The following is a 12045-nucleotide window of genomic DNA, read 5'->3' on the forward strand; positions in this document are numbered from 1 at the left end:
CCGGGGGCGGCCGGCTTCCCCGTGACCCTCGTGCTGCCCTTTGCTGTCGGGGAAGGACGTGCCCCCGGGGGGCAGCTGTGTCCATCCCAGTGTGGCCGCGGGACAGGGCAGCAGGGCTTGGGGGCGCCAGGCCTCCCCGGGCTCTGCAGAGCGTGTGGACCGAACTCCAGAAGCACCACCGGGACTCGCAGGCCCTGGGCCGTCACCTCCCGGCCCGCGGAGGGACACGGCGCCCGGGCACCCAAGTGCAGGCTGTGCGTGGGCCTGGGCGAGTCTCTAACAGCTCCCGGGCGATGCCAGGCCCTGGCCCCCCGACCACACGTAGGAGGGACCCTCTGGACTCGGAGAGGAAGGAGCGGAGGCTGAGGGGAGGGAACCGCCTGCAGAGCCGGCTGGCAGGGGCGGTCTGGCTGGGCACCAGGCCTGGGCCTCTGAGCGGGACTGGGACGGGCTCCGTGGCGGTGGCTGCATTTCTGGACTCGAGCGCCACCGTGTGGGGAGACGCTTTCCTCCTTCCTCCCTCTGAACCTGCTGGGCGGGCGTTTCTCCTTCCCTCCTGCGCCCGCCCTCGGGCCTCCCCTCCTGCCTGGTGAGCACGGGGGTGAAGGAGGCCTTCCCCTCCCGCTCAGAACGGCTCTGCACCCCATTTGCAGACTTAACCTCTCCCCCAAGGGCCTAGGGCGGGAGCAGGGCCCCCAAGTCTCTGTAGAGCACCCCCCCCCCCGGGCCACCCCGGGTGAGGTCGCCAGGGGTCTCACACGCACTCCGCTGGGCCTCCTGCTCAGACCGCCGGCCCCTCCCACCCTCGGCCCCGCGGCCCTGCTGACTCTGCGGCAGGAAGGGGGTCTCCTCCGGGCTGGGAGCCCCTGCACTGACGCCGACGCCCACATCCAACCAAGTCAGCGGACATCCTGAGCCTCCGTTTCCTCCTCGCAAACGTGGGGGCTCTGCCCTTGCCGAGGGCCCAGCAGGGGGGCCGGGGTGGCTCAGGGGCAGGAGAAGCCGGCGGCTGCAGCACCGCGAGGCGGGAGGCAGAGAGGACCAGCGAGGCACGGAGGTGGGGCGTCCACTCCGCTTTATTTCCGTCCCGTTCACACTGCCCCGTGCTCAGCCTCCCGTTCACACTGTCCCGTGCTCAGCCTCCCGTTCACACTGTCCGTGGTCAGCCTCTCGTGGGATATGAAGTGCCCATCACATGATATCACAGGAGAAAAACTCGACGCCAGGACACGCCGAGGGCATGTTATCGGCCCACAAACAGGCATGGCGAAGGCTGCCCTGGGAGGTGGGGGGGGCAGGAGGAAGGTGTCCCTCCCCCGCCTGCTCCTCAGCACCCGCAGCTGTGCGGTGGGGGGGTGAGGGGGGGGGCTGCCGTCTCCCAGCGACCCAGTGGCCAGGATGCCACAGCATCCCTGCCCGACTCCTGGCCTCAGAGCTGGGGCGGGGGTCTGCGCTCACGTCACCCGCCTGCCCCGCACGGAGGCCCAGGGAGGCAGAGGGCCGCGTGGACGGTGGAGGGGAGAATCGGTCGTGGTTTCTGTGCTGCCCGGCACCCAGGGACGCAGAGCCAGACTCGCACAGGTTGAGTCCAGCAAAGCCAGGCACCCTCTCTGGCTCCTCCGCAGCCCACGCGGGCCAGCCCCGCGCACCCGGCGATGGGGAAGGCGTCAGGGCGGGTGGGCGGTGCGGCGTGGGCCCGGGGGCTGCTCCTGAGCAGGCAGGGCGGCTGGGGAGGGCCTGGCTGTGCCCTGACCAACCAGAGGCTGGGGTGTTGGAGGGGTTGGGGGCCTGGAGGCCCTTCTGTGCCCGAGGGGACGGGGCCACCGACCACCTTGGCCACCAGGACAGGCCACCCAGTTCTCCAAACAGCACCGCTGGCCCCTGGCGGGGGCGCCCTGGGGAGGCACCCGGTGAATCTGCCGCTGCTGGGGGGCCAGGCCTCTTCACTGCCGCTGCGGCCCCTCCCGGGGGCCTCCGCCAGTCACGTCCTCATAGGATGGGGGCGGCTCCCGGAGCGCCAACGCCGCGGCCGGCACCAGGGGCCAGTCATCGCTCTGCACAGGAAGCCGCTGTCACCACGCGCACGCGGGCGAGTGGCCCTGACGGAGCCCCTTCCCGCTGTTGGCGGCTCCCCGGGAAGAAGGGGAAGCGGAGGCCGGCGAGACAGAGGGACTTCCCTGGAGGTGGCGCATGGCTCTCTCTTCCCCGGTTCTTGAGAAGGGAGCGGGGAGAGGCCCCCGGGGGTCAGCCGACGGGGCCCTCGTCCTGGCCGGCTACCCGCGTGCAGGCCACTCCACGCAAGTCACGCCCTGTCTGTCTGCTTCCCCAGCGGGGCGGCCGGCGGCCACCCCAAGGCCTCTCTAAGCCTCAGCTTACTCATCTGTAGGATGGGGGAGCAAGGGCCCGCCTCAAAGGGTGGCTGAGGAATTCGGCTGAAGTTACGTTTCTGTAAAGTGCTCCAGCCAGTGTGCCCGCCCCCCGGCCAAGCCCCCCACCCGCTCCGGCTCTCCCCACCCTCCCCCGCTGTGGCCAGGCCCTCGCGCACGCCGTTCCACGCTGTTCCAGCTGCAGGTCCCTCTGGCATCCTGGCCGTCCTGCCCCCAGGCCTCCCCATGTGGCCTCCCGGCCGCCTGAGCGGGAGCACCGCGGCCTGCTGCTCCGGAGCCCCTGGCTTTCCCTCTGGGTGGCCCCGCACTTCCACCTCCAGGTGGCATCCTCCGCCCGGTGCCTCCTTCTCCCTCCAGACTGTGGGTGCCTCTGCGGCCCCGCTGAGCGAATGCTCTCACGCCCCCCCCCTCCCCCGGCCTGACGCCCCCTCCTGAGCCCTCGGTCCCCTCGGGTCCCCATCCCATGAGGCCCTCACCTCCGCAGACAGGGGGTCGTCCCTGCAGGCGATGGCGGCCGTGGGCCCGGGCAGGAAGAGCTCCAGGCAGGTGAGGCTGAGCAGGGCCAGCTCCAGCCGCTGGATGTGCACCTGAGGGGGGCGGGGGGACAGGCCTCACTGGGTGCCTGCTCCAGCACGTGCAGGGCAGGGGTCACCCAGCCAGCAGGGGGCAGGCCGGCGCCAGCAGGGTGCCCTGGGGAGGGGGTGCTGTGCGGCGGGCCGGCTGCGGGTCAGTGCTCTGCGCCCAGTGCCTGGCTCCCAGGGGTCCCGGGTGGGATTTGCCTAACGCGTGTGAGCGGGAGAACCTCCCGGGCCCCTCCCGGAGGACTGCGGGGGGCCTTGGGCATGACCTCATTGCACCCCACTTAGATGGGGAGCTCGGGCTGAGAGAGGAGCGTGTAGCTCACAGGGCCCCCATCTGAATGGGGGGGTGGCCGAGGTCCCGCACCTGCGCCCGGGCTCCCAGCGGCGCCCCAGGCAGCGCCTTCCTGGGAGTCTGAGGACCCGGCCTGCTCCTGAGGGACCCCGGCACTCACTGTGCTGTTGGGGTACGGTCTCCAGATCGGGGTCTCAAACGGACTCTCCAGGAAGAGGTCCTTGGCCATGACGAAGAGGCCGGCCAGCACGCAGAGGAGGCTGAGGAGGTTGGCGACCAGGCACAGCGGCTTCTACGGCGGAAGCACAGGGACAGCGTGGCGAGGGGCCGGGCCTGGGCCGGGCGCTGTGGCCGCAGGAAAGACGCGCCGTCTCTGGGCTGCAGACTCCCAGCCACCGCGGTTCCTCAGCCAGCCGCCCCGCAGGCTCTGGCTCCCAGCCTCTCGGGGCCGGGCCTGGGCGGGGCTGCCTGCAGGCCCAAAGGCTTAGGGATAAAGGAGGTTCCGCTGGGTCTCCCTCCACAGCCCGGCCCCCCGCCCCTCCAGCCTGGCCTCAGCTCTGCTCACTGATCAGGGACTCAACAGCCAGCGGCCTCACCCAGCCTCCTCCCCACAGGGAAGGGCTGGAGGGGCCCTCCCCCGCCCCCCCCCCCCCCCCCCCGGCCCACATGGTCCCTGAGACCCGCCGCTCATCACCGTCTCGGGCTGAGCATCGTTCCCAGAGCCTCTAAGTGAGAGCAAACGCCTGTCACGAGGAAGCGTATGAACACGGGGACCCCAACCTCCTGTGCGGAATGGAGGGCTCCGGGCTCGGGGCGCCCTGGCTCAGGTATAGGAAGGGGAGGCGTTTGGTCCTGAGGTTCCCAGCCCAGGAGGAAGGGGCGGGGCTTGGAGGGCCCCTCCTGCCTCTGCCCCGTCAGGTAAACTGCACCCCCCCCTCTGCTCCCCGCACCCCCCCCCCCCCCCGTGGGGATGGGGCAGCCACAGCCAGGCCGGGCTGAGGGCTCACAGGGGACCAGCCGGGCTTTGGGGGCTCGGGGTGGACTGCGGCCATGGAGTAGGCGTGGGAGGGCCGGTCCTGCCGTCCTCCGCGTCCCTCGGCCAGTCCTGTGCTGGTGTCTGCTCTGTGCCTGTTCTCCCCCCCCCCCCACCCTGCCCCCGCCCCGTCCGGGCTAGAAAGACTCAGGCACCTCAGTGCGGGGAGGCGGAGCGGGAGGCGCCCGGGGGCCCCTCACTCACAGGGCCCTGCCCAGGTGCCCCAGGCAGGGGATGGAGGGACCGGCTCAGTGCCCCACTCACCAGAGAGGCTTTCGAAACCACCGCCACTGCCATCGCCAAGATCCCTGAAATGAGGAACTGCAGGCCAGATTTGAAACAGTCATAAGAGAAGCTGGGGTTCCTTGAAACCCACAAATTCCTTCCCTCCTCACTATTCTCTAGGAAACCCACTGGTGGCGGCCAGCGGTATAGAGAGCACCATTTCTCCAACTAAGGCTCACCCTGCCGGCCACACGGCCCGGCCCAGGCCCGGCCAGCCAGCGGCTCCGCCCTCCGCACAGACCTCCACACGCCTCCCGCCTCTCCGCTCCCCAAACCTTCCCTGGGGGGCAGCTGCACCATCCCCTCCCCGCGGACCCTCCCCCCTTCCTGGGTCGTGCGGTGGGTGGAGTGCGCTCTCCCCTCACGGTCTCGGGTGTATTTCTGCAATTATACTTCACACGTTCGCTGAGCACCTACTGCGTGCCCACCGGGGCCCAGGGCTGAACGGGCACTGCGCAGAGACGGTCCCATCTCTGAAGCTCGGGGCGGAGCGGCAGTGGGGGGCTGGGACACCGCGCAGGACTCCACCCGGGACGGGGACGCCCTGAAGCCGAGACGCGCTGCTCTCCTCTCGCTCCGTCCTCCCCCAGGCCCTTGGGGGGGCAGGAGCCAGCTTACACCCTCGGGCTCCTGCAGGCCCGCCCGACAGGGACTTGGGCTCCAGGGACGCCGCCTGGGAGCCTGCGGGAGGTGGCGGGGCGCCGGGGCACGCTCACCCCCTTCTCCGCTGGAGGCGCGACTTAACGGAGGGCAGAGGGCAGAGAGCCTCCCGGGAAGGGCTACTTCAGGAGTGACGAGTTCAGAGCAGAGAGAGGGACCCCGGAGGCCCGGCGGATGCTTCCTTTCTGAGCTCTCAGCCCCACCCGCATCCCGTCCCAAATGCCAGAGCCGCCATGCTTGGCTCCTACTCACGGAGGCAGCCCCCCAGAACGGGTACCAAGACTTCAGCGCCACCAGGTGGAGGTTCTTGACTGCAAAGGCCAGGTAACCCCCGAGGACCGCGTGCAGCACCCCGATGGCAGCGTGGGAGGCCTGGGCCGGGACGGGAGCCACCGTTAGGGGCCCGGCCCTGGAGAGGCCATCGGTGCCGGGGCCAGCCGGCTCCCCTCCGTCTGAGGGCTCCTGGGTCTGCGAGGAAGGCCCACTCCTTGGGGAGGCGGGTGGGTGTGGAGAGCGGCTACAGCGGTTGGACAGGTTCAAGCCTCGGACTAATGAGAGGGCACAGTCCTCATGGCCACGTGCAAGTCCCAGCCTGGAGGGCAGAGCCTCCCAGCACAATGATAGCCAACAGCTGTAGCTGTCAGCTTGACCTGATGGTCCGAACCTATAGCCCTCGTGGGCTTGATAGAGATCAGGTGCATGTAATTGAGTAGATTCGAAACCCGAGAGAACGTTGTAAACATCTTTCCCACGCCCTCCCTTGGCCTCGGGGGATCCGGCTATAAAAATAAAGACGGCTGGCAGGCCGTGGCGCTGTCGCTCGCTCTCCATCAGAGGGGACAGTGTCCCACCCAGACCCAGCTTTCTTCTCTCGTCTGTCTTTTCTCCATCCTTCACCGCCCCCCTCTCAGGCTCACCGAACCTGGCTGAGCTTGCGCGGCACATATGGCGCCCAGCGTGGGGCTGAGTATGCCACGGCCGTGCCGGCTCGGCACAGGTGGGGATCGAGTAACTGTCCTCCCACCTGCGGCCACGCCGGTGCCCTCCCGCCTGGGCTCGGTGGGGGGATGGGGGAGAGAAGGGAAGAGAGGAAACCTCCTGCTGGGGCTTCCTGAGAGCCCCGAGCCAGGGCCGGTGGGTGTGACAACCTCTCGCCACCTCTCGGCATCTCCAATTGTAGGATGTCTGTTACGCCGGGAAGGACCTTCCTCCACCCTCGGGGCTCCCCAGCACCCTCCCCGTGTACCCCCTCTCCTCCGCCCCACCCCCAGGGCCCAGGAAACGGACACTCACGCCCAGCGCCTTGAGAAGGATGCTCCTCTCCCGGGGCCTCTCCTGGTGCCAGTCTGGAGGCAGGAGGCCGGGCTGGGTCGCCTTCGGGGGTGGGCTTGTCGGGCCAGGCTGGGCTGGGCCGAGGGCCGGCCACGGCTCCAAACCGCCAGCTCCAGATCTGGGAACAGCTGCGGCCGCTCGCGGGGCTTCTGCTGCCATGACTCCGGCCAGGATCCGGCTGCCGGCCAGGGAGACAGGCCGAGTCAGGGCCCGTCCGTGCCTGTCACCTCTGCCCTCCAGAACGGTGGCTGCCCCGCCCAGCAGCCCCTGGACTTGATTTGGCCTGGAATAACCTGGCCCCCGGGGGCGGGGTTTGCAGGGACACAGCTACTTCTGGGGCAGACAGACCCCCCTCCACCCAAAGACAGGCCTCACCCGTCTGCCCCAGTGCCGTTTGGCAAAAGCCGTGGCAGGCGTGGGGAACTCTGTAAATCGTCCCTGCCTGCTGGGCCCGATCAGGCAAAGGAGGGCGGTGGGGGTCGAATCCCTGTGCCTCCTGGATTGGGGAAGAGCAGGGACGGAAGCTCCTGCCGAGGACCTGCTGTGAGCCGACACTGAGCTGGGAGGTCAATATTTAACCCAGACAACAAGCCAACGTTTAAAAATGTGCCTTCTCTGCTGCTGGCAGTGTGATCAGCATTTTACATTCATTATCGGGTGTTATCCTGGTCCCTGCTCCCCTTTTGCAGATGATGCTCAGAGAGGTTAAGCCACTTGCCTGAGGTCACACAGCGAGTAAATGACTAGGCTGGGACTTAAAGCCTGGCAGACCAGCTCCAGAGCTTGTGGGCTTAAATCCCTGGCGTACGGTTGCCTCGATGAGTGAACATGGATGTTCTGGGCATTTCAGCGGCACGAGAAAGGGTGGGGGACTCCGCGGGAGGCTCGAAGCCACACTTGCTGGGGGGCCTGGTCATTACGTTGTATTTTTGTTTGTTTGTTTTGGGGTTTTTTGGTGTTTTTTATTTTTTGTTAATCCTCACCCGAGGATATTTTCCCATCGATTTTTAGGGAGAGTGGGAGAGAGAGGGAAAGACAGAGAGAAACATCGATGTGAGAGAAACATATCCATTGGTTGCCTCCTGCGTGAGCCCTGACCAGGGCCCTGGCCGGGGAGGAGCCTGCAACCGAGGTACTAGCCCTTGATTGGAATCGAACCCGGGACCCTTCGGTCCGTAGGCCGATGCTCTATCCACTGAGCCACATGGCCAGGGCTGTGTTGTATGTTGATGACGGGTGCGCATCAGAACGTGGGGCTGCCCGGTGGCTGGGTAAGAAGCTGAACTCTCCCCGGAGAGTGGAGTGGGTGAGGGCCGGGGGAGGAGAGGGGCTGGCCGTGGGGCTCCGGGCAGGAGCTGATTCTCATGGGGCGGGACTAAGGAGGAGACACTAAAGGGAGTGGCTGCCTTATCTTGCTGATAACGAGAAAGGAGGGGCACATTCCCCGAGGTTTCAGTCCCCACCGTGGGCGGCGGTCCTGTGCGAACAGCCACGCTTGGCCGTGCTCCTGCCGCGGAGGTGACGGTGGGCGGGAAGGATGGCCGCCTGGAGGACCAAACCCTGGACAGGCTGGGAAGGAAGGGACCGCGGCCGAGAGCCAAAGCCGGGGCCTGAGGGCCGGCGAGCACCGGCTCTCCGCTGGGCCCGGTGCCTGACCGCGGTGCTCGGCAATGTGTCCCCTCTCAATCCCCGGCTCTCCGGCCCTCGGACACGGCTGGGACCCAGGGAGGGAGCTGGTGGCGGAGACCTGCATCCGTTACCACGGCCACACCCAGACGTCAGGGCCCTGCAGGGGTCAGAGCCAGCCCGGCCTGGATGCGCCTGGGACGTACGAGAGGAGGAAGGCTGCTGGGCAGAGGGGTCTCGGTGGCACAGAGTGTGCCGGGCACTGGGGCGTGCCTCCACCTGCCATTCGCGTCCCGGCGTTGCGGCAGCAGGAATGGTTCAAATATCCACCAGGGAATTAGAGCCAAGAAGCCCTTTCTCGAAGTATGTTCCACGGAACACTGGCCCTGACAGATCAGCTGCCAAAGGGTTCCATGGTCAAATAAGTTTGGGAAACCCTGGATAGCCTCTTCCCCCTCGTTAGCATATTAAAGGCCCTGAGAGTCCCCGGCGGAGCACTGTGTCCATGAGGGGATTTTCCAGACTTCCGTAGCCACGGGCCCTTTCCCTCACCGTCCAGTGATTCTCGGCTCGGCGATCTGTGGGGATCCCTTTGGGCCGGAACTTACAGACGTCTGGTGGTGGGTTTTCATCGGGGGCAGGAGTTGGGGCCCTTTTCGTTTTCCCTGTGCCTGTCACGGAGCGGGCAGGGACTGGACTGTGACCTCTAGGGTCACTTCCAAGTCGGCGTGATTCCCTCAGGGAGAGCGAGCTGCTCCCGGGAGCTGGTGCACCCGGGGGCGGGGGGGGGGGGGCGTGATGAGGGCAGGACCTAGATAAGCAGAGGGGAAAGTCTGCGGCTGTGGAGGAGCCGCGAACTCCGAGTCCCGAGAAGGCTTATGCCTGCGGTGGACCCCGGGGCTCCGTGGGGGAACCTTTAGCCTTGACCCTGCCGGTCCCTTCAGCCAGCTCAGGACCCACAGGCCCAGCCCACCGGGCACCACCGGGAGCCGCCGAGGGAACCAGCCAGGCCCACGGAGTGGACTCGGTCATGAGCGCTGGGCTGGGCAGGCCGGGCCAGACCCTGGCTCTGCTCCATGGAGCCTGCTCCCGGGCGATGACATCTCAGCATCGCAGTCTCCTCACTGTCCCCGGGGGGCGCTGGTGCCGCGCTGGGTGGGGGCGGCGGCTGTGAGGACTGACTGGGGTCACGTCTGCCACCTGGCAGGGCCGGGCACAGCGCCGATGCTCAGTAACCCTTAGCCAGTGCCGCCACCGCCTGCCTCAGGCCTGGATCCTGCCAGCCAGGCGCCAGTCTTTGTCAGGTTGTCATCCTCCGGGGGAGTGACCACGGGGGGAGGGGCGGGGGGGCTCCGGGCCCCGGGACGCCCGGGAGGGCGCAGAGGGAGGGCGGGCGCTGAGTGTTGTGAGCCAGTGGTCTGAGGCTGACTCCGCACCCCGAGAAAGCCTGGCAGAGGAGCCGTGACCTAGCCAGAGGCCGCGGAGGCCTGGAGGACAGGGAGGCCGCTGAGGGTGCCCACGCCTGCGTGAGAATGCCCATGTGTGCACACGTGTGCATGCAGGTCAAGCAGAGAGAGGCAGGAGTTGAGAGGCACCAAGTCACACCGTGTGACAGAGGGACCCCCTGAGGGGGTTGGGGTTCAGGAGATGCTGGTTAGAAACTAGCTGTGAGTGCGCCAAAGCCAGCCTCCCCGGAGCTTCAGGACGGGGTGCGGTGTAAAGAGGGGTTCACCTGCAGACGCAGGGCCCTGCGGGAAACGAGGCCTCCCCTCGGGGTGCGAGAGGCCCGGATGATCCGAATGCTGGGCAAGTCCCAGCCCCTCTCTGGGGCTCTGCTCCCTCAAACCTGCCTGTGTGTGGAGTGTGGGACTGGAATGGAATGGCTGAGGCCCTCCCCACCCCACCCCCACCCCCACCCCCACCCCCACCCCCACCCCCACCAGCTGCAAGGAGTGGCTGCCAGCGGGGCAGGGCTCTAGGGCGGGAATCCCGCCCCCCACCCCGGCTTCCCGGTCCTCTTCTGGGGTGGACACCCATTCCCGCCGCTGTGACTGCTGGTGCTAAGGACTCACAGCTGCCCCCTATGGGGAGTGTCATACCCTTCCCCAAGCCCTGCACCTTGGCCCACGAAACCCCGCCTCCTGGCTTCGGAGCAGCCCCCACCTCGAGGGGAGGGACCTGCCTGGAGCGCGGGGCGCTGGGACCACACCTGGCCCGGCTCATGTCACCGCCCGGCCTGCTTCTCTCGAGAGCGCTCCCGCTCACCCAGGCACAAAGTCCTTGTCGCAGGCTCGGCTTCTAGAAAGCTGGCCAAGGCCCCCCACTTCCCGCTGCAGGGCCACTCACCCCCCGGGACGCCACTCACCGCCCGGCTGCCACTCCGCGCTCCTGGCCGCTCTGCGTGGGGCTCCCCCTGGGCCCGCGGAGGCTCGGCGCCTCTTTATAACCTTAGACTTTGGCTCTTTGCCCTCCGGCCGCACCTCCTGCTTCGAACCCAGCGGTGGGAGCTGCCACGTTTCTGCTCCCCAAACGCAGGCGGGTGAAAATCCTAGCCCGTGGTCGGCAAACTCATTAGTCAACGGAGCCAAATATCAACAGTACAGCGATTGAAATTTCTTTGGAGAGCCACATTTTTTAATTTCTTTATTGATTAAGGTGTCACATATTTGTCCTCATCCCCCCATTCCCATCCCACACCCCTCCCCACGCATGCCCCCGCCCCCCTGTTGTCCTTAACCGCTGGTTAGGTGAGAGCCACATTTTTTAAACTTAAACTTCTTCGAACGCCACTTCTTCAAAACAGACTCGCCCAGGCCGTGGTGTTTTGTGGAAGAGCCACACTCAAGGGGCCAAAGAGCCGCCTGTGGCTCGCGAGCCGCAGTTTGCCGACCACGGTCCTAGCAGGTTGCCTTTGGCAAGTCCACCCGTCCCCAGAGCGGGCGGGCGGCGCGGGGCGGGTGAGGTCCCGGAGCAGGGGAAGGGCCCGGAAAAGACCTCTCTGTGGGCAACTTCAAACACACACCCAAGTGGGCCCAGCCCGGCGCTCAGCTCTGGGCCGAGGGTGAACATGGTGGGGGTGGCGGGGGGGGGAGTGATGGGCAGGTCACTCGGCAGGTGATTTTCCGAAAGGCAACCCCACAGCGACAGGCCGTGCGGGTGGGGGCGGGGGACGGGGACGCCACAGGCCCCGCTTGGGTCTGGGTGCGGAGAGCTAAGGCCGTGGTGCCACGTTCCCTGCCCAAAACCAGGCTCCCCGTTGCCGTCTCTCGGGAAGAAACGGGGAGCCCGGCAGGTCCTCTCGCTTCCTTTTCTTAGCCACCCGCTCAAACCCAGGGGCAGGATGCAAAGCTGGGGCCCTCGGACTCCCACCGCGTTCACCCCGGGCGCGCCGGCCCGCTGACACCACCGGCCACCAGGGGGCAGCAGGGCTCCTGAGACCAGGCCTGGCCGCTCCCGCGCATCTGGCTGGGGGCTGAGGGCTGGGGGCTGGGGGCTGGGGGTTGAGGGCTGGGGGCTGTGCCGGCCTCCCCCATATCCTAGGCCTCCCCAGGCCGGCGGGGCCACAGAGGAAGGTGTGTCTCCCCTGGGGCCCCTCCTTCCTGCCGGGAAGGCCTCAGGGTGGCCTGCTCCTCACCAGGTCCCCTCAGGCCCCCTCCCACCCCCTGGACACTGGTGCCCGCTCAGGCCCGCTGGGGCCCCACTCCCAGAGCCGCCCCTGCTGCCACGCCTGCCGCAGGGAGACCGCCGGCCTGAGGCCCAGGCTCGGCGAGTGGAGGGGACTCCCACCCCAAAGAAAGACCCGGATCCCACCCAAGCCCCCCACAGCCAGAGGCCCAGCACCCCGGCCCC

General features: G+C 67.6%; 1 protein-coding gene across 1 annotated transcript; it reads right to left on the reverse strand.

Annotated features, from left to right (window-relative positions):
* Positions 1-1943: 1943 nt before the first annotated feature.
* MS4A10 (membrane spanning 4-domains A10) lies at positions 1944-6729 on the reverse strand. Its single transcript, XM_054725743.1, has 6 exons — positions 6532-6729; positions 5491-5610; positions 4558-4614; positions 3421-3552; positions 2864-2974; positions 1944-2054 (listed from the first exon to the last, which is right to left on the reverse strand). Exons 1-6 carry the CDS (start codon positions 6727-6729, stop codon positions 1944-1946), a joined length of 729 nt encoding a protein of 242 aa, XP_054581718.1.
* Between the last annotated feature and the right edge of the window lie 5316 nt (positions 6730-12045).

The sequence above is a fragment of the Eptesicus fuscus genome, chromosome 13 (genome assembly GCF_027574615.1).
Source record: "Eptesicus fuscus isolate TK198812 chromosome 13, DD_ASM_mEF_20220401, whole genome shotgun sequence".
NCBI lineage: Eukaryota > Metazoa > Chordata > Mammalia > Chiroptera > Vespertilionidae > Eptesicus > Eptesicus fuscus.

Bases quoted from the DNA above. Each gene is read 5' to 3' on its own strand.
- MS4A10 (XM_054725743.1), bottom strand. From the start codon at position 6,729: ATGGCAGCAGAAGCCCCGCGAGCGGCCGCAGCTGTTCCCAGATCTGGA. The intron at 5,611-6,531 runs GTGAGTGTCCGT...GTCCCGGCCCAG, and splicing joins TCCTTCTCAAGGCGCTGGGC to GCCTCCCACGCTGCCATCGG. The intron at 4,615-5,490 runs GTGAGTAGGAGC...TCTGGCCTGCAG, and splicing joins CGTTCTGGGGGGCTGCCTCC to TTCCTCATTTCAGGGATCTT.